Source organism: Artibeus jamaicensis, unplaced genomic scaffold (genome assembly GCF_021234435.1).
Source record: "Artibeus jamaicensis isolate MK-2021 breed Jamaican fruit bat unplaced genomic scaffold, CSHL_Jam_final contig_414, whole genome shotgun sequence".
Classification (NCBI taxonomy): Eukaryota; Metazoa; Chordata; class Mammalia; order Chiroptera; family Phyllostomidae; genus Artibeus; species Artibeus jamaicensis.
In genome coordinates this window covers 6511502-6534764 of record NW_026521822.1, presented here as the reverse complement: position 1 = coordinate 6534764, position 23263 = coordinate 6511502, and the positions used below count along the sequence as shown (strand labels likewise).

Genomic DNA, 23263 nt, shown 5'->3' with positions numbered 1-23263 from the left:
CAGGCATGTGCCCTGACTGGGAATCCAAACAACAATCTTTTGGTTTGTGGGATGGTGCCCAACCCACTAGGCTACACCAGTCAGGGCTGCTGGAGTGTTTTTAGCTCTATATAAACAAGTTAAAGCTCTATAAAAAGTTTTAATCAATTTTCTAAAATGTAATAAAATTTAATTAAAACCATGTATACAGCAAATGGTATATAGATAAAATTGAGAGGAAAAAAACCCCAGAACTAAGTCACCTTAATAAACTTGTTTGATCAAAGACTATCATACATATATAAACTAAATATACATTCAAGTGCTTTAAAGTACCTTGAACATCATGTTTTCATATCCTCCCATTCAAAAACCCCACACAAGAACCCCCAAGATACCTAATCAAAAATACAAATGAATCAACCCATGCCAGACCTCCCAAATTACTATTTTCAGTGATGGTCCAGAAGATCTGTATTTTCAAATAAGCACCCCAGGAGCTACACGATTATTTTATGATATTATTATTATTGGCATGTCTCTTCTAGTTGGTCTAGAATCGAATCTAAGCTCCTTGAAGTCAGGAACCTAAGTAATAAATTTACTGATGTCAGGGATTTGTCATATGCACTCCTTACAGTAACCAGACACCCATGTTCCCTGTCTGATATATGCCAAGGTCATTAATGATAACACTAATAGTAGTAATTGTAGTAGTAGCAATGATTACAATAATGGAAGCTATCATTAACTGAGAACCTTCTGTGTGCCAGGTCCCACAGCAGGAACTTCAACTTACTGTTTTCTCATATAATTTAATTTAATTTTCCTAATAATGAGACAAGAATTATGAAGAAGCTAAGAAAAACAAAACATTAAGTAATTTGCTTCAAATCTCCCAGCTGGTATGGGTAGAGCTAAAAACAGAATTGATATTCTTTCTGCCACGTGGAGTATGTTCAATCTGTTGACTCCAAATAATATTCCATCCTGTGGAAATACCCTAGCAAGCAGGTAGACAACTACAATACCTTAAACAACAGACCCATCTTTTCCCTCCATACTTTAAATAGGAAAATTTCTACTTTAGTGCTAAAGTATTTTAAAAGACAAGGTAGAAAAGCAATATGAGCATCTATGGAGTATCATGAACAATTTTAAGATAAAAATAATTACACCGCCACCCTGTTTAGTCACTGCTGAGTGCTACACACATGCCAAAGCACAGTACACCTCTTCTTTTAATAGATCCTCACCATTTTTGCTTTTACTTACACGTTCTATAGGGGAAAAAAACACAAGCTGTCATGCTGAAGGCTTATTATATATTTACCACCATCGGGTCTCTGAAATAGACCTGCTATAAAACTGTGAAAGAACAGACCAGGATTGTGCAGTAACTTTACTATATACTTGTATGTTAAAATGATAGGCAAAATTTTAGATTCAAACAGCATCTGATATCATCTATGCTTTAGTATATTTAAGTCATTAGGATGATTTAATTCAATCAACCATTACTTATTGTTAAAATTTCAAGCTAAAAAAGAGAAATGCATGGAGAGAATAGGGATACTAGAGTTCCCTGGGAGAAAGCTGGCTAACAATCGTCTATGAAATCTCAGAGGATGGCATTATTTTGGTGAATTCATTAAGTCCTCAGCTTGATAAGCTCAAAACCTGATTTCGTCATCACAACAGAGAACAAACTTAACTCTCAGGAGATTATTAAAGACACAAATTTATCTACATATAAATGTTTATATATAAACACAGAATTGCAAAGTATTACATTGCAATGAAAATTGCAACTTTCATATGGACTATATGATACACTGCTTGTCAGATGAGCACATTACCTAGAGGAAGACCTGAATGGAGAAAACTAAATCCTTATCAGAATGTTGCCTGGTGAGCATGGCCCCTGAACCAAAAAAGTGAATTAAATGAATTTTCCAAAGCAGATGACATTAAAGATGGATGGAATCAGAGGAATCAAGTCTCTTGATTTAGGTTCCTTACCCCCTACATATGACTGAGATCAGAACTGCTAACAGCCTGTTACCAAGACAAAGCAATCTATAGTCTGAATGATGCAGTATTTCTTTGGAAATGTTAAATAATTCGCATGTAACATTATGAGTTTAAAAAGAACCAAGGTTATTCTGTCTCTGAATTGGCTGTGTATATCTATACCCAGATCCATCAATATGCAGAGTTTAAAATTTTACTTTAAAAAAAGTCATCTTATTTTCTTAATATCAAGTTCTTATCTCAGTGTATGTCCAACAACTAAGAACACCTACTACAGACAGCCCTGGCTGGTGTGGCTCAGTGGATTGAAAGCTGGCCTGCAAATTCAACTCCCAGTCAGGACACATGCACAGGTTGTGGGCCAGGTCCCCAGCTAGGGACATGTGACAGGCAACCAATGACATTTATCTCACACATCCATGTTTTCCTCCTCCTCTGTTCTCTCCTCTCCCCCCCTCTAAAAATAAATAAATACAAAAATAATAAACACCTACTACAAAGAAAACCACAATAGACCCCTTTAATACAATACTGTTAAAACACTGAATGTTTTGAGGTGATTAATACCTCAAAAATAGAGAAACTTTCACTACCCATTATTGGAAAAATGAGCAACTTGTATAGGAAGAAATAAACTTCCCCCCAATTCAAAATTATACATGTGGCTCTCCAGGAGAAAAGAACAACAAAAGACAATACGAGGTCTGTTTTAAAAAAGTCCAGCCAATGTTAATATAATGAGAACGGTTTGCACAACATTGATGTAACAAGGACAGTGGACTGGAATGCACATGCATCAACAATGATGACTTCACTGTGCTAGTCAGTGGGGACTAGAGACACCACTGAGTGAGCATGTGTGTTGTGTGGCCGTTGCAGTCAAAATGAGCGAGTAGAGCAACAAATCTGCATCCAGTTTTGCATTAAGCTTGAACATTCCTCCATGGAAACTATTTGGATGATTCAGAAGGCCACAGCTGCCCTGGTTGGTGTAGCTCAGTGGATTGAGCACGGGCTTGTGAACCAAAGGATCACAGTTTGATTCCCAGTCAGGGCACATGCCTGGGTTGCAGGCCAGTTGCCAGTGGGGGATGCATGAGAGGCAACCATACACTGATATTTCTCTTCCTCTCTAAAGATAAATAAATAAAATCTAAAAAAAAAAAAAAAAAAAGAAGGCCACAGCTATGGGCAACTGGAGACCTCTGGCAGCTTCATCACCACAATGCACCTGCTCAAGCATTACATTGCATGCAGAGTTTTTTGTCAAAATATTGAATCACCCAGGTAATTCATCCCCCCTATAGCCCAGATTAGGTGTCCTGCAACTTCTGGCTTTTCCCCAAACAATAGGGAAGTGATTTCAGACCATTGATGATGATACAGGGTGCAGCCAGGGGGGCCCCCAAAAAAAGATTTGGAATAGTGTCCAGAATTCAAAGTGTGTAGGAATATTGGAGAGACATATAAGATGTCCTCACACCTCCCCCCGGGGGGAAGAAACGAATGGAGCCAGGCCATTGAGAGTTGTTTTGCATAGCAACAGTTTTGCAGCTAACCTCTAGAATGATTATTTAACATATGTATAACCTTTAACTGGTTTCATAGATATGTTAAATAGCAGTGGCCAAGTTTGGAGCCAGGGAGAAGGGAGTAGCTGGGACTCAGGAGGATGGAAACTAGGGTCTGCACTCCTGAGTGAGAAGGGAGTAGCGGGGACTCAGGATGGAACTGGGGGCTGCTCTCCTGAGTGAGAAGGCCTGCGTGAGAGCTCGGAAAAGATGGGCTCAGGGTCATGAGGCGATAACTGCCCAGGTGAGAGAGAGCCACGCGGTTTCAGCAGAGTGAGGACCCCCTCTTGGTGAGGTGAAAGAGGGAGCCACGTGGTTTTGGCAGGGTGCGGACCCCCTCTTTCCCAGGTGAATGGGAAAAACCACGCAGCTTTGCCAGAATGGAGATCCCTGCAGCCAGGTGAAGAAGAAAGCCACATGCTTTTGGTGGAGTGCAGACCCCTGCAGCTTGTAGAAGAAGCCCACGCGGCTTTGGGGTGCCCCCTTTGGCCGCGGAGCCTGAAAAAGCAAGAGAGACTTTGACTGGAACTGGGTACAAAGGACTCTTGCCAGTGGACCATGAGAGGGTACCACAGTACTTTGGATTAACTCGAGATCCTGCACAGTGACACGGCTGACGGTGCCAGCAGCCTGCAATACAGACGTGTGCTCTTTTCCTGATTTACGGTACCCGGAGCTGGGACAGTGGGAGAAGGGAGCGCTGTGCGGGTGTAGGTGTATACCCTAAAGACCTTTGATATTTTAGTGGAGGCATTAGGCCTGAATAGCATTAAATAAACATTTTGTTTCCTTTTCACAAATCTCTGGCATTAAGAGATGTCTTTCCAATTGGCAGCGGACAGAAGGGCCCAGTAGATATTAGTATTTTGTTTTTGGGAGGGGCCCCTGTTGTATAGCAGTTTTGGGCATCCCTAGGTGGGCCAAATATTGTATTGCCCCTCCCTCGGACCTCTTGTTCGGTAACAATGAGATCCAGTAAAGTACCATGTAGGGGCAGCTGATAGTGACTGGGAGAACTGTGAGGTCCCAAGGTTACTACTTTGAAGGGGATTGAGGCATCATTGTCTTATGTACTGTGTTTCTTGTATCTTGTTCAATAAATATCTCTACTTTTCATGTTACATGGCTGGATACTCTGTGGATAGACATCATACATATGGAAGCAGATTAAGAAGAAATAAAATGGTACTCTGAATATTACTTTAGTCTATCTAAACCTAGAATAGTTTCACAAACACATCCTATAAGATAACCCACAGGTAATCCATGGTTACCTGTGCTATACTACCATAAACTAAATACTATATCCCACATACCACTTTTGAGGACTGCTGGTCCTCAAAATGGAAATGCTGTGCAAGGAAAAAAGAATTTTAGATTCCAAGGTGAAATACATTTAGAAAAAAATGTTAGACAAAATCACACAAGTTTATTTTTATCAGAAATTCTCAGAGCCTTTAACATGCGCATGCCAATTGAGATTCTTAAGAGAGTGGGCATGGGGGAAGACCGGTATCTGATACCAAAATACAGGAAGTAGTCTAAGGCATAACTTTTAAGTGGGTTTTAATCTTTTTTAAAAAAAGATTTATTTCTTCAACCCAAAATGAAACAAAATAAATAGAAAACAAAACCATTTTTCTTAAAAGTTATTATTATTTCACTTAAAAAATATACAGCAAATACTTACATTTGTAATCTTCCAGTTCTGGTTCTAAATTATTATCAATACTTATTTCTATTGAAGCATCTGCCAGGTTTTTTTCTAATGCTGACCTTGCAAGGCTTGGTAAAAACCTAGAGCAGGGGAGAGAATTGAATGATAAAGTCAAAACTTTCTGTGATTCCTAAATATCTTTTCACATGTGTACACACAGACACACTAACTACAACCAATTAAGAAAGTTCAATCTGCATCTGTGAAATATAAATAGTAAATAAACTTTGAGTACATGTGATAATGAAGTATATGTTGAATCTTTTTTAATGAGTAAAAGTCATTAGTAATTAATGTTATTCATTTATATATAAAATTTTGCAGAACAAGACTTAAAATAATTTGCCTTTGAAAACAGATTTAGTATACCTCACAAATCTTGTTTATCATTTAACTGGCTTACCAAATTTTATTAAATAGATAAAACAATATTTTAACTTCCTCCAAGTTAGCAATTACAAATTGAAATCAGTGGAGATGGATTAATAATGTTTCTTTTACATTCTTACATAAATTATTTTATGAATTTAATATTATGCAGCTTGGTTCTTCTTTCCATTTAAAAATTGTAACAGCCTATCTATTCTATACGTATTTTGTCAAAACAACACTCTGGCAAGTGACAGAGGCATTCTTAATCTATAAATAAGTTGCATGAACTTCCTGGGCTTAGAATATGAAAAGAGTTTCCCACACAATGTATCTGGAATTCTGAACATAAGTGAGTCAATACAAATGATATTTAATCCATGGTTACCTGTGCTATAATACCATAAACTAAATACTATATCCCACGATGTTCCAAATAAACATACTATCAACACACCACTTTTAATTTAGGTTTTTCCATAGCTTTAAATTTTCTGTGGTTGTTTCCACAGCCTTGAGAATAAACCCTAATAAAGGAGATGTTGGTGTGAGTGAGGAGGAAAAAGGATGAGTGTGTAAAGGACTGTTGGATTTCCTGTCCCTGTAATATTCCAAGCTACATGTCTGACACTAACTCCCACCTACGGCCTTATTGTGGTCCTGGGCTATGATGGGGGATTTACAGGGTTGCGCAAAAGTAGATTTATAGTTGTTGATATGGAAAATAATTGATAACTAGTAATACAAGAATAAACTCTGTGTTCCGCATACTCCCAACTGTAAACCCAGTTTTGCCCCACCCTGTATACAGCCGTAGGCCAGTAGCTCATCAGTTCAGTATCAAGTCAGATTTATTGCTGTTCATCTCTGAACTTGCATCACATTTCTTAGACTGTTCTTTTTTTTCAAAACCAAGCCCTCACCTTACCTCCCAGACACAAAACTAGCTTTTATCATGTTTCCTGCACTTTCATCTTGGCACGTGGCCCGACCTTTTCACCACTATCCTTAGAACTAGAATCTGAGCTGGTAACATTAGGTCCTGCTGCTCTATCTCCATTACTTCCTGTCAGACCACCTGGATTGACAAAGAACAACTAATTTCAAGGTTAGACTTTGTTTGCTATTCCCAGAAACTCCTGACATCTCTATAGTGTGTCTGTCAACACATCCTCACATTTCCACTGTACTAGAACATTTCTAGATTGCCCTCCAAAGCTTGTGTAGGATACCAAGCGAGCTACGTAGGGCTCCTTTCAATGGCAGTTTCAGGCATCGCTTACCAGTGTGATACTCTTTCCCACTGAGATTAAACATGTTTCAAAATTATTTTAACCTCACACCCAGGCACCACCACCAAATAATCATAGATAGCATAGCATGGAAGTTGAAATTTATTTACCCCTAGAACCTAAATTCCAAAGGATGTTGGACCCAAACAAGGACAATTAAACACGCCAGGTGGTGTGAGCTCAACCCTTACTTTTTTCCACAGGACTCAAGAGATTAGTTAACTGCTTCCTTTCCCACTGGTCACTCCTATTTTCTATTTTTTTCTCTCCTTCCCTGGCTTTTGGTAAAATAAATAAAAAGTGAATGAATCAAATATCACTCTTTTTATCTTACCTCCCCATAACCAAAGCAAGCACATATCCTGTTTCAAACTTTTAAAATGTATTTATCAGTAATATGAGTACCATAGTGTCTTTTCAAAATCATTATTACTATTACCATTATTTATTTCCAACAAAAAAAGAATTGGAAAGTCCCTAGTTTTGTTAGATCTTGGTTACAAGAAAAATTAAAGAAGATTCAACCATATTCTGGGAAACTCAGAAACAGAAGAAGTTGCCTTAGGCTAATTCAAATAACTCTGTCACAGGAGTAGAATGGGATCTTTAGGTCAAAAATAAAAAATAAGATTTCTCAAGATGGTAGCATAAGGAGCTAGAACAAGGGTAGAGGATGTTCCCAAATTACCATCCAAGAGGGGAGAAGTATTAGTAGTAAGGAGAGGAAAAGACCCCCCACAGGGGCTCTGTGGATGTCAGGTAGTCTTTGAGTTCTATTTAGAAAGTGCGATTGATTAATCTTTTTTTTTCATTTTAATTGTTGTTCAAGTACAGTTTTCTGCCTTTTACTCCCATCCCAGCCCACCCCACCCACCCCTCCCACCCCTCCCCACCTCCCTCCCATTTCCACACCCCTTTGGTTGTTGTTCATGTGTCCTTTATACTTGTTCCTTCCCATTTTCCCCTGAAATTCCCTCCCCTCTCTCCTCTGGTCAGCCTGTTCTCTATTTCAGTGTCTTTGGTTATATTTTGCTTGTTTGTTTGTTTTATTGATTAGGTTCCTGTTAAAGGTGAGATCATATGGTATTTGTCTTTCACCACCTGGCTTATTTTGCTTACTGTAACAATTGATTCATCTTTACCTGTGATTTTAAATCAAATTTATAAACAGCATTGGAATATTTAATTTATGGTTTATCCTAGTTAAAAATCTAAATTGTACTTCTACCCAAGATGGAGGTGTAGGTAGACACACTGTGCCTCCTCACACAACTAAAAGAAGGACAACAAGAAACTTAAAAATAAAAATCAGCCAGAACTGACAGAAAGTATAACTGTATGGAAGTCTGACAACCAAGGAGTTAAAAAGACACATTCATCTGGACTCATAGGAGGGGCGGAGACAGGCAGCTGGAGAGAGGACACCTGGCAAGGCAGCTGCTGGCAAACCTGGCTTCTGGAGGACCCAGTGGCTGGAAGACCAGACCGGGCAGCAGCTAGCAGAGCAGGCAGACCCACATTTACGTGCAGATAAACTGAGAGGAACAGGGAAGAGAAGCAAACCCTGCAACCCAGGGTTCCAGTATTGAGAAATAAAACCTCAAAACCTTTGACTGAAAACACCTGTGGGCGTTGAGGCTGGGTGGGGGCGGGGGAGGGGGGGAACTCCCAGCCTCACAAGAGAATTCATTGGAGAGACCTGCAGGGTCCTAGAAGGTATACAAAATGACCACCTGGGAATCCAATTTGCTTGTGGGTAGCAGGGGCAGCAATGACTAAAAGCCACCACAAGAGCTGAACAAGTGGCATTGGACCTCTCCCCCACGTACAGTACCACAACACAGCAACCTGGGTTGCCCTACCCTGGTGAATACCTAAGGCTTTGCCACTTACTACATAACAGGTGCTTGAATACCAGAAAAAAATGGCCCAGATAAAAGAACAGATCAAAGCTAAAAAAAAAAATACAACTAAGCAATGAAGAGACAGCCAACCTATCAGATGCACAGTTCAAAACACTGGTAATCAGGATGCTCCCAGAATTGGCTGAGTATGGTCACAAAATAAAGGATAAAGTGAAGGCTATAAAAAGTGAAATAAAGGAAAATATACAAGGAACCATTAGTGAAGGGAAGGAAAGTGGATGCAAATCAATGGTTTGGACCAGAAGAAAGAAATAAACATTTCAACAGAATGAAAAGACAAAAATTCAAAACGATGAGGAGAGGCTTAGGAACCCCCAGGACAACTTTAAACATTACAACATCTGAATCATAGAAGTGCCAAAAAGAGAAGAGGAAGAGCAAGAAATTGAAAACTTCTTTGAAAAAATAGTGAAGGAGATAGACTGCAAAGGAAATAGACTTTCAGGAAGTCCAGGAAGCTCAGAGAGTCACAAAGAACTTGGACCCAAGGAAGCACACACCAAGGCACATCATAATTACATTACCCAAGATTAAAGACAAGGAGGGAATCTTAAAAGCAGCAAGAGAAAAGGAGACAGTTACCGATGAAGGAGTGCCCATTAGACTATCACCTGATTTCTCAAAAGAAACTTTATAGGCAAGAAGGGGCTGGAAAGAAGTCATGAAAGGCAAGGACCTACATCCAAGTTTACTCTATGAAGTAAAGCTATCATTCAGAACGGAAAGGTAGATAAAGTGCTTCCCAGACAAGGTCAAGTTAGAGAAGTTCATTATCACCAAGCCCTTATTACACGGATGAAACAAGGTGCTGGGCCAGATTTGGCTGTTGTGCCTTGTATCTGACACCTGTGCTTTATTAGATGAAATGTTAAAGGGGCTTATCTAAGAAAAAGATGATAAAAAATCTGAACAGTAAAACAACAAACTCACAACTATCAACAACTGAACCTTAAAAATGAAAACAAAAACAAACTAAGCAAACAACTAGAACAGGAACAGAATCACAGAAAGGAAGGTCACATGGAGGGTTAGCAGCAGGGGGAGAGGGAGAAAGGGGGAAAGGTACAAAGAATAAGCAGCATAATGGTAGGTACAAAATAGACAGGGGGTGGTTAAGAATAGTATAGAAAATATAGAGGCCAAAGAACTTATATGTACAACCCATGGACGTGAAATAAAGAGGGGAGAAATAGGGATGGGAGGGGGGTTAAAGGGCAGAAAGGAATAAAGGGGGGAAATGAGACAACTGTAGTAACATAATCAATAAAATATATTTTAAAAAATTTAAATTGTCAAATTCTGCATCAGTTAATTTCTCAGGAAGATTTGTTTCTTAATTCATATGTCTGAAGAGCTTAAAATGAAACAATATATAAAATTCATTAACATAATTTCAAATGTTTGAAGATACTTAATTTAGGCAAGTTTTATAAAGAGGGTCACACAACTTTCAAAGGCCCATAAAAGTAATTAGATCTCATAGACTTATAGAGTAAGCCGAATAACACAAAACAGAAATCTAGATTTCTTATAGACTTAAAAAAATTCAATAGCAGTTTTAAAGTAAAAAAGTCTCTCTTAAAGTCCCTGAATAGTCTCTCTCACAAGAAAAATCATTCTTAAGGACAACAAAAAATTCACATCAAAATAATCACCATAATCATTCTATCAGGCTTGTTATTTTTAAAAATTAATCAGCTATGAGCTTAAACAATGTACAAATTTTATGTAGATGTTTTTCATTTCATGTCACAAGGGAATGTCTGGAAAATGTAAGTAAACTAAGTTGTTGGTGAATGAAAAATTTCCCCGTTACCTCAATGACTGAGACATTTAGTTAATCTTCATCTCTGATTAAATTCTTATAATTCTGCCCCAAGCTTCTATTCTAAAGGATCATCACCCCCAAGATTTTCCAGAACTAAATAATTTAATGGAATGCAAAATACTTGGATGGATTAGTCTTATAACAGTGAATTTTAATAAACTCTTCTACAATTTTTTTGCATGTGAAAGAACTGATATTTTCCTAATCTTCTACATTTTCTTTCCTTTGTCCTCTTAGACTAGATGCCATTCATCTAGAAAATGGATTTTGCATTTAGCTCCAAGACCTGATGTACACATTATGGGCTATGAGGACAAGGTCCTTAGGGAGTCATTTCCTCAGATGGAGAAATGTTCCAATTTCAATTGAACTGGCATCAGCAAACAAATTAATAATATTTTTAAATGAAACTAACAAAACAAGCCTAACTAATAATTAAGTTTGATCTTTAATGAATTTAGCCTAGAGAATTTCTTTTGATTTTCTTTGCTTAATAATAGACATGAATATATATTATGTCAATTTTTGTTCTAAAATTTCTTTTCACTGCTTCCACATGGAATGAGGCCATAAAAAAAAAACCTGTACACATCAATAATTGTTTGTTTCATCCTGCCACTGTGCTATCTTGAAGAGAGGATTAGTAAAAAGGCTTTTGACTCATTAGCCTTGCTAAAGTAAACAGATGATGTACAAACAAGATAGCTGTTTGACTTATTTGCAAAGGGTCATGGGATGGTAACCAAAGAGAGTTTTATTGATAACACTGGAAGAATTAGCTCTTTGATTCAGTGATATATTTATGAGTATGGAAAGTAAGCATTTTTTCATTTTTCAATTTTTAAGTATGAAATATTTCAAGCATACAGAAAATTACCAAGAATATTAAGCATTCTGTTCATCTCTCCCCGTCCTGCAGGTAACCCTCACCCTGAAATCAGTGGGTATCTTCCTGTCCATATTTTTATTTTGGTACATATGTATGAGAAAAATATATATTACATTCTTTAGTGTACTTAACATTTTATATAAAGGGCATCATATACCAAACCTCCTCTTGTAAACTGCTTTTTTCATTCAATATTAGGTTGTTATGATTCATACCTATCCATACATGCAGAGAAAAGTGATCTACTTCATTTTAACTTCTACATAGTATTTCATTACATGAATGTCAGTTTATATATTCATTTCCTACTGATAGGTTGTTTCCAATTTTTCATGTTTACAAACAATGATGCAACAAATATCCTTCTACACATCTTCTTATAAATACGTGTAAGTCTTATCTCTTAGGTAACATCAAGAAGTAAATTGTCAAATAATATAGTACTAATATATTTAGGCACACAGATACTGTGTTATCAACCCCAAAGTTATGAGACTTCTATCTCAACAGCAGTCATGAAAGTACACTTTCTTCCACTCATGAAAAAAATTAATTTGCACAAGTATATATTTTTAAGTATAAAATGATAGATGATTATTATCTTAAATGTTATTTCCCTGATAAATAATGAAGTTGACCATCTTCTCAAATATTTTTTTGGTCATTTGAGTTAATTTTTCTGTGTATGTCTACTCATCCTTTGCCCGTTTAGGGTTTATTCTTGTATCTCATTAATTAGTACTTAATAGTCCCAGAATATCAGTACTTTTGTGATTATAAATCTTATGAAACATCTTAGTTTGTAACTTTTAAGTTGTAGAGTCACTTATGATGTTTTGTTACATAATAGGATTTTACTATTTTGTACAAAATAAAGTAAATATTCCTCATTTTTAGCCACTTATTGACAAGTCCATCCATTCCTACCCTGATTTATTAAGCCACCTCTAATATATACCAAATACCCATAGTGGGTCTGGTTCTGGGCTGTGTAGATTATGCTTATGGTCTATTTGTCTTTTCTTGTACCAATACCACACTGTTATAATGAATATAGGTTTATAATAGATCTTGATATCTGACAGAGAAAGTACACCTCTTAATCTTCCTCAAAAATGCTTGACTATTTATTAGCCCTTTACACTGCCACGATAATTTTGAGATTAGCTTGTCAAATTCATTAATACTTTGGTGTTATCTGACTATGTTATAACTCTATATCAATTCAAGGTAAAACAAACAGCCTTACAATACTGAATCTTACCTTTCATGAACATGGCATAACTTCCCATTTGTTTTAATCTTTTAGAGTTTTCAATAAACATTCATGTTTTTCTCCTTGAAACCATTAAATGTCATTCATTGTATTTATTCCTGGGTACTCAAAATTTTGCAATGTTATTTTAAATAAGACTATTATTAAAAATTAGGCTTTCTCATTGGCTGTTACTGAAATATGAGAATATTATTACTGATTTGGATGTGTAAGTAATGTCCCTAAACTCTATTTGTTCTAATAATTTATATGCAGTTTCTTCTGAATTTTTTATGTAGCCAATCTTATAACCATGGACAGATACACTGGTTAAAAAAGTATAGAAAGATGATATTTTTCTTTTGTTCTTACCTCTAAAGGAAATATATCAAGTATTCCACCTAAAAATATTCCCTGTAAGTTTTTGGTAAATGCACTTTATCAGATTAAAGAATTTCCTTTCCATTCATGGCTTACTAAGAATATTCCTGATTAACTAAAAATTTTGTTTGCTTTTTCCTTTGGCTTGTTTTTAAGTTTTGCTGAGTATTATCAAATACCTTTTACTCATTTTTAAAAATATTTTCCCACTAATGTGTTAATATAGTAAATTAAAAACATAATTTCTTCACATTCATCAGATAATTTCAAATTGCTCATGATTAAAAAAAGAAAAATAAATATTTTGTTAGATTTGGTTTGCTAGTATTTCATTTAAGATTTTTGTACCTATTCTAATAATTTGACTTATAATTTACCTTTCATGCATTATTCTTGTCTGATTTACATATCAATATTTATTAGAGTCAAAGTGAATTGCTATGTTTTCAAAGTTTGTTTATACTTTAAAACAGTTTCTATATGTAGGGATATATACATATATTTCTTGACAATCTCATAAAACTTGACAAAACCACCAAAAGTTGTATTTTTAAAAATAAGATATATACTGCTAATTCAATTTATTTCAAGGTTATGAATCTATCTGAAATTTTTCATCCTTTCTTGACACATTTTGGTAATATACACAATTCTATAATTCCTTCCTTTTTTATGGTTTTTGTAAGTATTGACTTTAAGGGCAATTCTGTTACTTTCTCCTTCTAATATTACATACTTGTGGTTTTTTCTTTTTCATATTAATTAAATTAACAGGGATATATCTATTAATATTTTTAAAGAATCACCTTTTGTTTTAACTGCTCTACTTTATGTTAACTTTGATTTGTCAATTGTTTCTGTCATATATTTTGACACTATCTTCCATCTGATGTGTGAACAATTCTGAACTATTAAATCTACTAAATTAAGCTTCATTCCTCATTTTCTTTATTCCCAATATGCTTTTGGCATTGAAGTAGATTTTGTCTAATAATAATACTATGTATCTTCTCTTTTGGTTAGTATTTTTCTGGTATATCTTCTTATGCCTTCACCTCCGACCTTTCTATTATGTTTTAGATGTGACTCTTGTAAGAGTATATAACTAACTAGGTTTTGTTTTTAAAATTCAATCAGGATCTCTAACTTTCAACTAGAAAGTTTAATCTTGTGTGATATTTCTGCTTGTTCCTAATATTATTTCGTGTTTACTCTTTAGACTGATTTTTTCACCTTTCACCCTTTTTATTTCTACTTATGTTTTTAAAGTATATTTTATTGATTATGATATTACAGTTGTCCCATTTTTTCTCCCCTTTATTCTCCTTCACCCTGCAACATCCCTCCCACCAGCATTCCCCCACCTTAGTTTGTGTCCATGGGTCGTACATATAAGTTCTTTGGCTTCTCCATTTTGTATACTATTCTTAACCTCCCCCTGTCTATTTTGTATCTACCAATTATGCTTCTTATTCCCTGTACCTTTTCCCCCATTCTCCCCTCCCCACTGATAACTCTCCATGTGATCTCCATTTCTGTGATTCTGTTCCTGTTCCAGTTGTTTGCTTAGCTTGTTTTTGTTTTTGTTTTTTAAGATTCAGTTGTTGATACTTATCAGTGTATTGCCATTTTACTGTTCATATTTTTGATCATCTTCTTTTTCTTAGATAAGTCCCTTTAACATTTCATACAATGAGGGCTTGGTGATGAGGAACTACTGTAACTTGACCCTGTCTTGACCATGGGAAGCACTTTATCTGCCCTTCCATTCTAAATGATAGCTTTGCTAGACAGAGCAATATTGGATGTAGGTCCTTGCCCTTCATGACTTGAAATACTTCTTTCCAGCCCCTTCTTGCCTGTAAGGTGTCTTTGGAGAAATCAGCTGATAATCTAATGGGCACTCCTTTGTAGGTAACTGTTGCCCTTTCTCTTGCTGCTTTTAAGATTCCTTCCTTGTCTTTAATCTTGGGTAATGTAATTATGATGTGCCTTGATGTGTGTTTCCTTGGGTCCAAGTTCTTTGTGACTCTCTGAGCTTCCTGGGCTTCCTAAAAGTCTATTTCCTTTGTCAGATTAGGGAAGTTCTGCTTCATTGTTTTTTTCAGATAAGTTTTCAATTTCTTGCTCTTCCTCTTTTCCCTCTGGCACTCTTATGATTTGGATGTTGGAACATTTCAAGTTGTCCTGGAGGTTCCTAAGCCTCTCCTCATTTTCTTGAATTCTTATTTCTTCATTCTGTTCTGGTGGAGTGACTATTTCTTCCTTTTCTTCCAAATTGTTGATTTGAGTCCTGGTTTCCTTCCCATCATTATTGGTTCCCTGTATATTTTCCTTTATTTCACTTTGCATAGCCTTCAGTTCTTCCTGTATTTTGTGCCCATACTCAACCATTTCTGTGAGCATTCTGTTTACCAGTGCTTTGAACTCTGCATCTGATAGGTTGGCTATCCATTGCTTAGTTCTTTTTTTGGAGCTTTGATCTGTTTTTTTATTTGGGCCATATTTTTTGTCCTAGTAAGACTGTTACATTCTAAGGGGCTGAGCCTTAAGTATTTGCCAAGTGGGGGGCAACCCAGGTTGCTGTGTTGTGGTGCTTTCTGTGGGGGAGGGGTCGGAGAGGGACAAAAGCTGCTTGCTTGCCCTCTCAGCTGGTTTTCAGTCATTTCCCCCTGTTCCCCACAAGCAAACTGGGCCCTTCTGGTGCTGATTTCCACGTGGGTTGGTGTGTGTACATTCTAGGATCCTGTGAGTCTCTCTAACAAACTCTCCTGTGAGGCTGGGAGCTTCTCCTGTAGCTGCAACCCCCAGAGATTCTTACAACTAGAAGTTTGAGTCCTTCTTTCCCTGTGCTATAACCCTGGGTTGCGTGGTCTGTCTGCCCAGATGTACATGCCTGTTTATCCGCATACAAATGTGGACCATCTGGTCTGCCAGTAGCTACCTTGCCCCAGTCCTCCAGCTGCCTCCTTGCTGCACATCCAATCTACTCCAGCTGCCCATTTCCACCCCTCCTACCAGTCTGAATGAATGTTTCTTCTTTAACTTTTTGGTTGTTGGACTTCTGTACAGTGTGATTTTCTGGCAGTTCTCATTATTTTTGGTTTTAAATTTGTTGTCCTTCTTTTGATTGTGAGAGGAAGTAACATGTATCTACCTACAACTCCATCTTGGCTGGAAGTCTATTTATACTTAATGTTGTATTGATCAAGTTTTCTCTGTTGCTTACTTCCATGTCTACTGGATCCATTTCCATTCTTTTTTTTTTTAATATTTTATCCATTTATCTTCAGAGGAGAAGGGAAGGAGAGGAGGAGAGAAACATCAATGTATGGTTGCCCCTCATGTGTTCCCTGCTGGGAGATGGCCTGCAACCCAGGCATGTACCCTGACTGGGAATTGAACCACAATTGTGTGGTTCCCAGGCCTGCACTCAATCCACTGAGCTACACCAGCCAGGGCTCGTTTCCATTCTTTTTTATGTTTATCCAAAATTTATGTGTGCATACTTAAATCAACAAAGTCTAAAGGGGTTAAATACTACTCTTCCTAAAAAATAGAAGAACTTGAGCATTCATTTCTCTTTTTTCAGTTTCCATATTCTCTTGTTTACTGCTTTAATTTTATTCTGTTGTTAACTATTTACCCACATTAGTATTCATTTTTACAACCTTTTTTACAATATATTTAAATTATCAATATATTTACCTATTTCCGTTCTCATCATTATTTGCTTGCAGTCTTTCCTTCTGAATTCAGTTTCCTTCTTGCTGAAATATTTGCTTTTGTATTTATTTCAGTAATGCAGTAAACTCAGTCTTCATGAAAAAAATGTTATTTAGCTAAGCAGAGACTTCTTGGGTTGATGATATATTTTCACTCAACACTTTCAAGATGCCATCTACTCCTCTGGGAATCTATTGTTGCTGATCTGAAGTTGCCAGTTTAATATTGCTCCTTTGTATGTATTTTCTGCTCACAATTTTTAAGTTGCTCATTGTTTAAATACTATGCAGTAATATCACAATGCATATTTGGTCTACAAACTCTAATCACTCTCATTTATTTTTTAGATCAATTCACATTACTTGATTTATTTTCATTTGCTTTTATAAATAAAGGATATTAAAAGTTGATTTAACTACCAGGGCATATATAAAGGTCTACAAAATGTGATTATTTCATGCTAATATATCCAAAATATTATTTCCCCTTGGCTCCAAAACTGTTTATATTGCTTAGCACTGACTATTTACTTCTTTAAACAGACGTCTATAACCAAGTTCTGATGAAGAAAATACCTGAGTAGGTAATGACTGCCTATGGTTTATTCAGCTCATGACCCTGAAAACTAAGCACTTAAAGCATTTTTTTTCTAATTTTCATTTGGAAGTCTAATGTGCTTTTATTAAAAAGAAAATTTTACTATTTCTCATAATTATTAGTTATTCAAAGAATTACTGTAAAGACACTGGAGAGGAGCCTTGTTTTAGCTGGATACACCAAACTCAGCTTGCAACAAAAGAAGCTTACTTTACAAGTAAAATTATGCACTGAGTTGAATTTGTACAGGACAATTATAGATTCTCCTAATTTGAAAATAGATTCTCTTTTAATTACTTTTATGTATTAAGGAATGAATAAGCAACAGTTATAACCACCACAAAAATACTACACAGATCGTATGCACAGAGCCTAAAACAGGTCCTCAACCTCCAATCTGCAGACACGCACTGGTAAGAACCAGGCCACACAGAAAGAAGGCGGGGAGTGGCTGGTGAGTCAGCTCACATTACTGAATTCTGCCTCCTGTCTCCCCCTCCCCCTTGGAAAAATTGTCTTCCACAAAACTGGTCCCTGGTGTGGCTGGGGACTGCTGGTCTAAAAGAAACTTCTGGGCCTACTGAATATTGTTCTTAATCTTTCTTATTATTTTTTTAATCCGCACCCAAGAATATGCTTATTGGTTTTAAAGAGAGAGAGAAAAATATTGATCAGTTGCCTTCCATCCACACCCTAACTAGGGACTGAACCCAGGGCCTGGGTATGTTCCCTGACCAGGGATTGAACCTGAAAACTTTTGGTGTACAGGATGACACCAACCAGCTGAGCCACCCAGCCAGGGCTTACTATTCTTTTAAAATAGTTTCATGGCAAGTGTAATTCTGTAAGAAAATTTTATAAACCAATGATTTATAACCACTAACAAATGGGTATGAAAAATATTAGCGTAGACTGAAAAGATGCTTGTTTTGTTCAATTTGGGCAACAGGGATGTGCTATAAAGCATGGAAAGTTCCAACAGAAATTTGGGAGGCACTAAGTGTAATGATTAAGAACAATAACTCAGAAAACTCATGACACTAGCATTCAAATCCCAAACATACTTTTACATATTTACCACTATATGACTTGAGCCAAGTGACTTAGAAAGTTTTCTTTTCTATAATACCTCTTAAAATTGTTATCACTATGTAAGATAACGTTCTGAAACTGAACACAAGGCTGAAATAGCTACATATTCAGACCAATACTTTGTTTCCAGACTATCAGTCAAATATATGTTACTATTTTAGCAAAAATGCAGGAACTTGAATTCAGTGATACAGGGGAATGTGGTTACCTGGAAAGGCAGGCTTTCGTGACAGCACCGTGAAGGCTTTCATTAGGGTACTGGGACAGCCGACGAGAAATCCGCAATAGCTGTCTGGTAGAAAGTGATGCTGCCAATGACTGTGCCTATCAAAAGGCAAAGACAGCCTGTTAAGAGTCTTGTTTCAACTTGCTGCAAGTCCCTTTAGATGGGTATCATAGCAGAATTCATTATTCCTGAAGATCAAGGTTCAACTTAAAATACATATGTACTGTGAATGAATTACACATAAAAATAAACAGAAAGCAATTAACATTTCAAACATTCTTGAAGATAGTTTTTTTGGTCTAGAAGGATATAAAATAGCTCTTCTGTACAATTAACTATTTTTAATTTTTTTCTGCTTACACAAAGTTGAATTGTTAAGCTATCCTAAAAATGCTTAGAGCTTTAAGTAAATCTATGGCTTTTGAAATACGAAAAAAGAGTAATGGGCAATTTAAGCTGCTGACCACAGAGATGTCACTGACTTTGTCCCTCCAGCGGCAGCTTGCTGTACAGAATCCTTCCCCTATACCGTCAGGATAAATTTACTTGTTTTCTGGTACTTCCCAAAATCCCAATGGTAGAGTTGCTAGTGCAGAACTTAGGACGTGTAAGTACCAATAAATATTTGCTAACTTGAATTTAAAATTACCTTGCAGGAAGCATAATGTAATGGTAAAGATTATAAGCTTTGAAATAAAAAAAGACAAGGTCCCATTTATTAGCTATGCGACCTTGAGAAATTTCTTAATCTCTCCAAGCCTAAATTTCCTCATCTTTACAATAGCAATAATAATGTTTTGATTTTAAGGTCATTTTGAGAATTAAATTAGAAAATTATTCTAAAGCACTTAGCGTAGGGCACATATGGGTATGCAACAAATACTAGCAATTACAGTTAAAAGTCAGCCTCTTCAAAATAAAAAAAAATCTAATGGAAGAACAGAATGTAACCTATACATTAAAATTAATTTAATGAATCAGATTATTACTGGCCTAATTAATAACTTAGATCAGTAATATTAAGAGAGAAAGGATTTTCACTGAAAACCAGAGGAAAGGAGAACTTTGAAGCAATTGGCCTTTTTTGGGGGGGGGCGTGCAGGGGGAGCAGAACAGGCCTGAGTGAAATGTCACAGAGAGTGATGAAGGCAGTACAGTGGCCCTGAGCACCTGAGGGAACAGAGAAGGGAACTCTATGACATTAACAAAGGGCTCAAAATGGACAACTGGAAGATGAAAAAGATATACCGCACATTTGCTTGTTTTCAACATTTCACTTAAGGTCAGCTCTACATGTCCCAAGAGAAAGAGTGAATTGATTTTTCCTTCCTCATGTATTTCATAGCTCTATGAACTACTTCTCTGCTGTTATTAGCATTATATTTCAGCTACAACATGTGTTAAACAACTCTTTGGGAACTAGATTGGGAGCATGACCACCTTTTATAACATATCTTTTTTTTCTATTAAAAAACACAAAGTTGCAAAGAAGTCACCTCTAAGCAAACATTGTTTCATCTTGCTTCCAACAAATTTGTGTTCTAGGCCTGGAGACAATATTCAAATATAAGAAAGAAAAACTGCAATTCAAAATAGCATATAATTTAATCCCAAAATAAGTAGAGCACTTGCTTGAAATGTTCAGGTGGGAAGGAGAAATGCTGCAAACAAAAGGCATGAATGCAAAAGGAACAGAAACACATGCAGAACATGAGGAAACCAGCTCAGCTGTATTAGAAGGCCCTGCTGAGAGATTTGCTCCCACATAACAAAGACCTGTGACTGACACTTTGAGGAGTTTGGCCTGGTTCCTAAAGGCAGTAGGGCTTTCTTATGTGCAACAAAGAAACATGAGTTTAGAAAGATTAATCTGGCAGCTGTATGTAAAGTAGGACAGACAGAACTGAGACAGGAATCTGCCTACAAAAAGATAAAGTTCTACAGTGAGGTTATTACTAGCAAAAAGAATAGAAGGGATCAAAAAAAATGTCTCAAAGGGCTTGACAATTGATGGATATCAGAAAGAAGGAAGAACTGAGGACAAGATTATTTCAGTCAGTATGACTGAAAGTATCAGCAGTTAAGTATGACTCAGCAATTCCCATCCTTAATACCTGGGACCATGACTATCTTAATCATAGAAAATGTTTGACAGATAACTCCAACCAGAGGATTCTCATAACAAGAGTCCTAATAAACCCCATGCTAACTTCCTAGGGTACAACATTCTAATCTCATTCCAAGCGTGACACAGTTCAGGCTTCACCTTTCATTTCAGTGATCAGTAAGTGTTTCTCATGATTTTAAAAAATACCAGCTCTCTCAGTTAAAGCCAAAATGCTTTTCAATAATATCCAGTGTTTTTTTAAAAATGAGAATAAATCTTTACATTCAGCCAATGGTAGTGCTGAATAAAGGATTTGGTTATCTCTGTTCTCACATTAGCCATTAAAAATTGAGAGTATACTTTAATTGAAAAATATATTTAATATTTACAATACCAAATTTCCAACTGAAGTTTTATCTTGCAAAAAATAAGTTAGAATATGAGCACATTCCCTTAATTACTATGGCTGTACAGTTTAAGTGCATGCTTTAATGATTTTTCATATTAATAGTACTTCAGCTAAAAGATATAAGGATTCTGATCAAAATTACTAAAAGTAATTTTTCTGCCCTGGCTGGTGTAGCTCAGTGGATTGAGCATGGGCCTGCAAACCAAACAACTGGGTTGGATTCCCAGTCAGGGCACATGCCTGGGTTGTAGGTTAGTTCCCAGCAGGGGACACACAAGAGGCAACCATACATTGATTGATATTTCTCTCCCTCTCTCCTTCCCTTCCCCTCTAAAGATAAATAAATAAAATCTTTAAAAATTTTTTTCTCCTATTCCTCTTAAAAATTTATTTTCCCCAATATATAATATATTTTCCAGGAGATAAAATTCTAGAGACAATCTATTAATTAATCAATTTATTCATTAATTCGTCAAACATTTAAGTATCTACCACATCCCAGGCACCAGACTAGAAAATGATAATAAGAGAATGCAAAAGACCTGTCCTCAAGGAATTCAAATACTAATTGGAGAGATAAAAATACACTGTGATACAATTGCAACAGGTCAATATAAAAAGCATATGCCAAACATCACAACAGAAAATTGGATATAGAGGTTACTTCTGCCTAAGGGAACTAAAAGACACTTGATAGAACAGGGAACCTGAGTGCAAGTGGACAGAGAAAAAGCACATTCCAGGCATTATCTAAGGCAGAGACATTTGGGTTAAGTGCTGGGCTTAGAAAACAGCAAGACGCAACATGTGGAAGAGCTAAGGGTGCTTCAAGATAGGCTGTAGGAAATCAGGCTGGAAAAGCAGCCAGGGTGACATGGAACTCACGGGCATGCCTAACAGGTTGTCCTTCAGACTTCAGACAAAGAGAATCCATCTCTTAAAAGCTGTAAAGAAGGTGAAGAACTTAGGAAATAAATTAGGGAAAGATTATTTCTGGGACAAATGGAAGATTCATTCATTCATTCATTTAACAGATATTTATTTATTTTTTATTTTTTTTTATTTAATTTATTTATCTTTAGAGGGGAAGGGAAGGAGAGAGGGAGAGAAACATCAATGTATGGTTGCCTTTTGTGCGTCCCCTGCTGGGAACTGGCCTGCAGGGAACCGGCCTGCAATCCCTGTCTGTGCCCTGACTGGGATTCGAACCGTGTTTGTCTGGTTCGCAGGTCCGCGCTCAATCCACTGAGCTACACCAGCCAGGGCTAACAGATATTTATTGAACATCTCCTATGTAGTAGGCAAACTTCCAGATGCTGGAAATACAGCAGGGAGCAAAATAAATAAAAACTTACCATCTGAGAAATAAAATCTGAGTGAGGGGAAACAGATGACTAAAAAAATGAGTAAAACAATCCTGACTGGCATGGCATCATCTCACAGAGGCCAAGGTCACCAGTTTGATTCCTGGTCAGAACACAAGCCAGCATTACAAGCCTAGTCCCCAGCTGGGGATGTACAAAAGGCAACTGATTGATGTTTCTCTCACACATTGATGTTTCTTCACTTCATTAAAAAATGAATAAAACATATTATATCAAAGGGTAATAAACCCCATGAAAAACATTGAAACAAAGAGAAAAGAATAAAATGGGGAGGATATGTGATTTTAAACAGAGTGCTTCAGGAAACCTTCACTGAAAAGAAGACATCTGAGCAAATCCAAACAGGGCAAGGGAGCAAACCTGTAGCTACCTTGAAGGAGCACCTGAGGCAGAGGAGACACCAAGTGGCAAGGGCGCTAGTGCATTCAAGTGGCAAGGGAGCTATTTTGTTCAAGGACCAACAAGGAGAATGGTGTAGCTG

At 36.6% G+C, this 23263-nt stretch overlaps 1 protein-coding gene across 3 annotated transcripts in view; it reads right to left on the bottom strand.

Annotated features, from left to right (window-relative positions):
• VWA8 (von Willebrand factor A domain containing 8) overlaps nucleotides 1–23263 on the bottom strand; it is a 459390-nt gene that overhangs the window by 269988 nt on the left and 166139 nt on the right. For all 3 annotated transcript variants that reach the window (XM_053665428.1, XM_053665429.1, XM_053665427.1), the window contains 2 exons: nucleotides 18864–18979; nucleotides 5275–5381 (listed from right to left, as the gene is read on the bottom strand). In XM_053665428.1, coding sequence (XP_053521403.1) covers nucleotides 5275–5381; nucleotides 18864–18979 — 223 coding nt within the window. The remainder of the gene's footprint in view (nucleotides 1–5274; nucleotides 5382–18863; nucleotides 18980–23263) is intronic.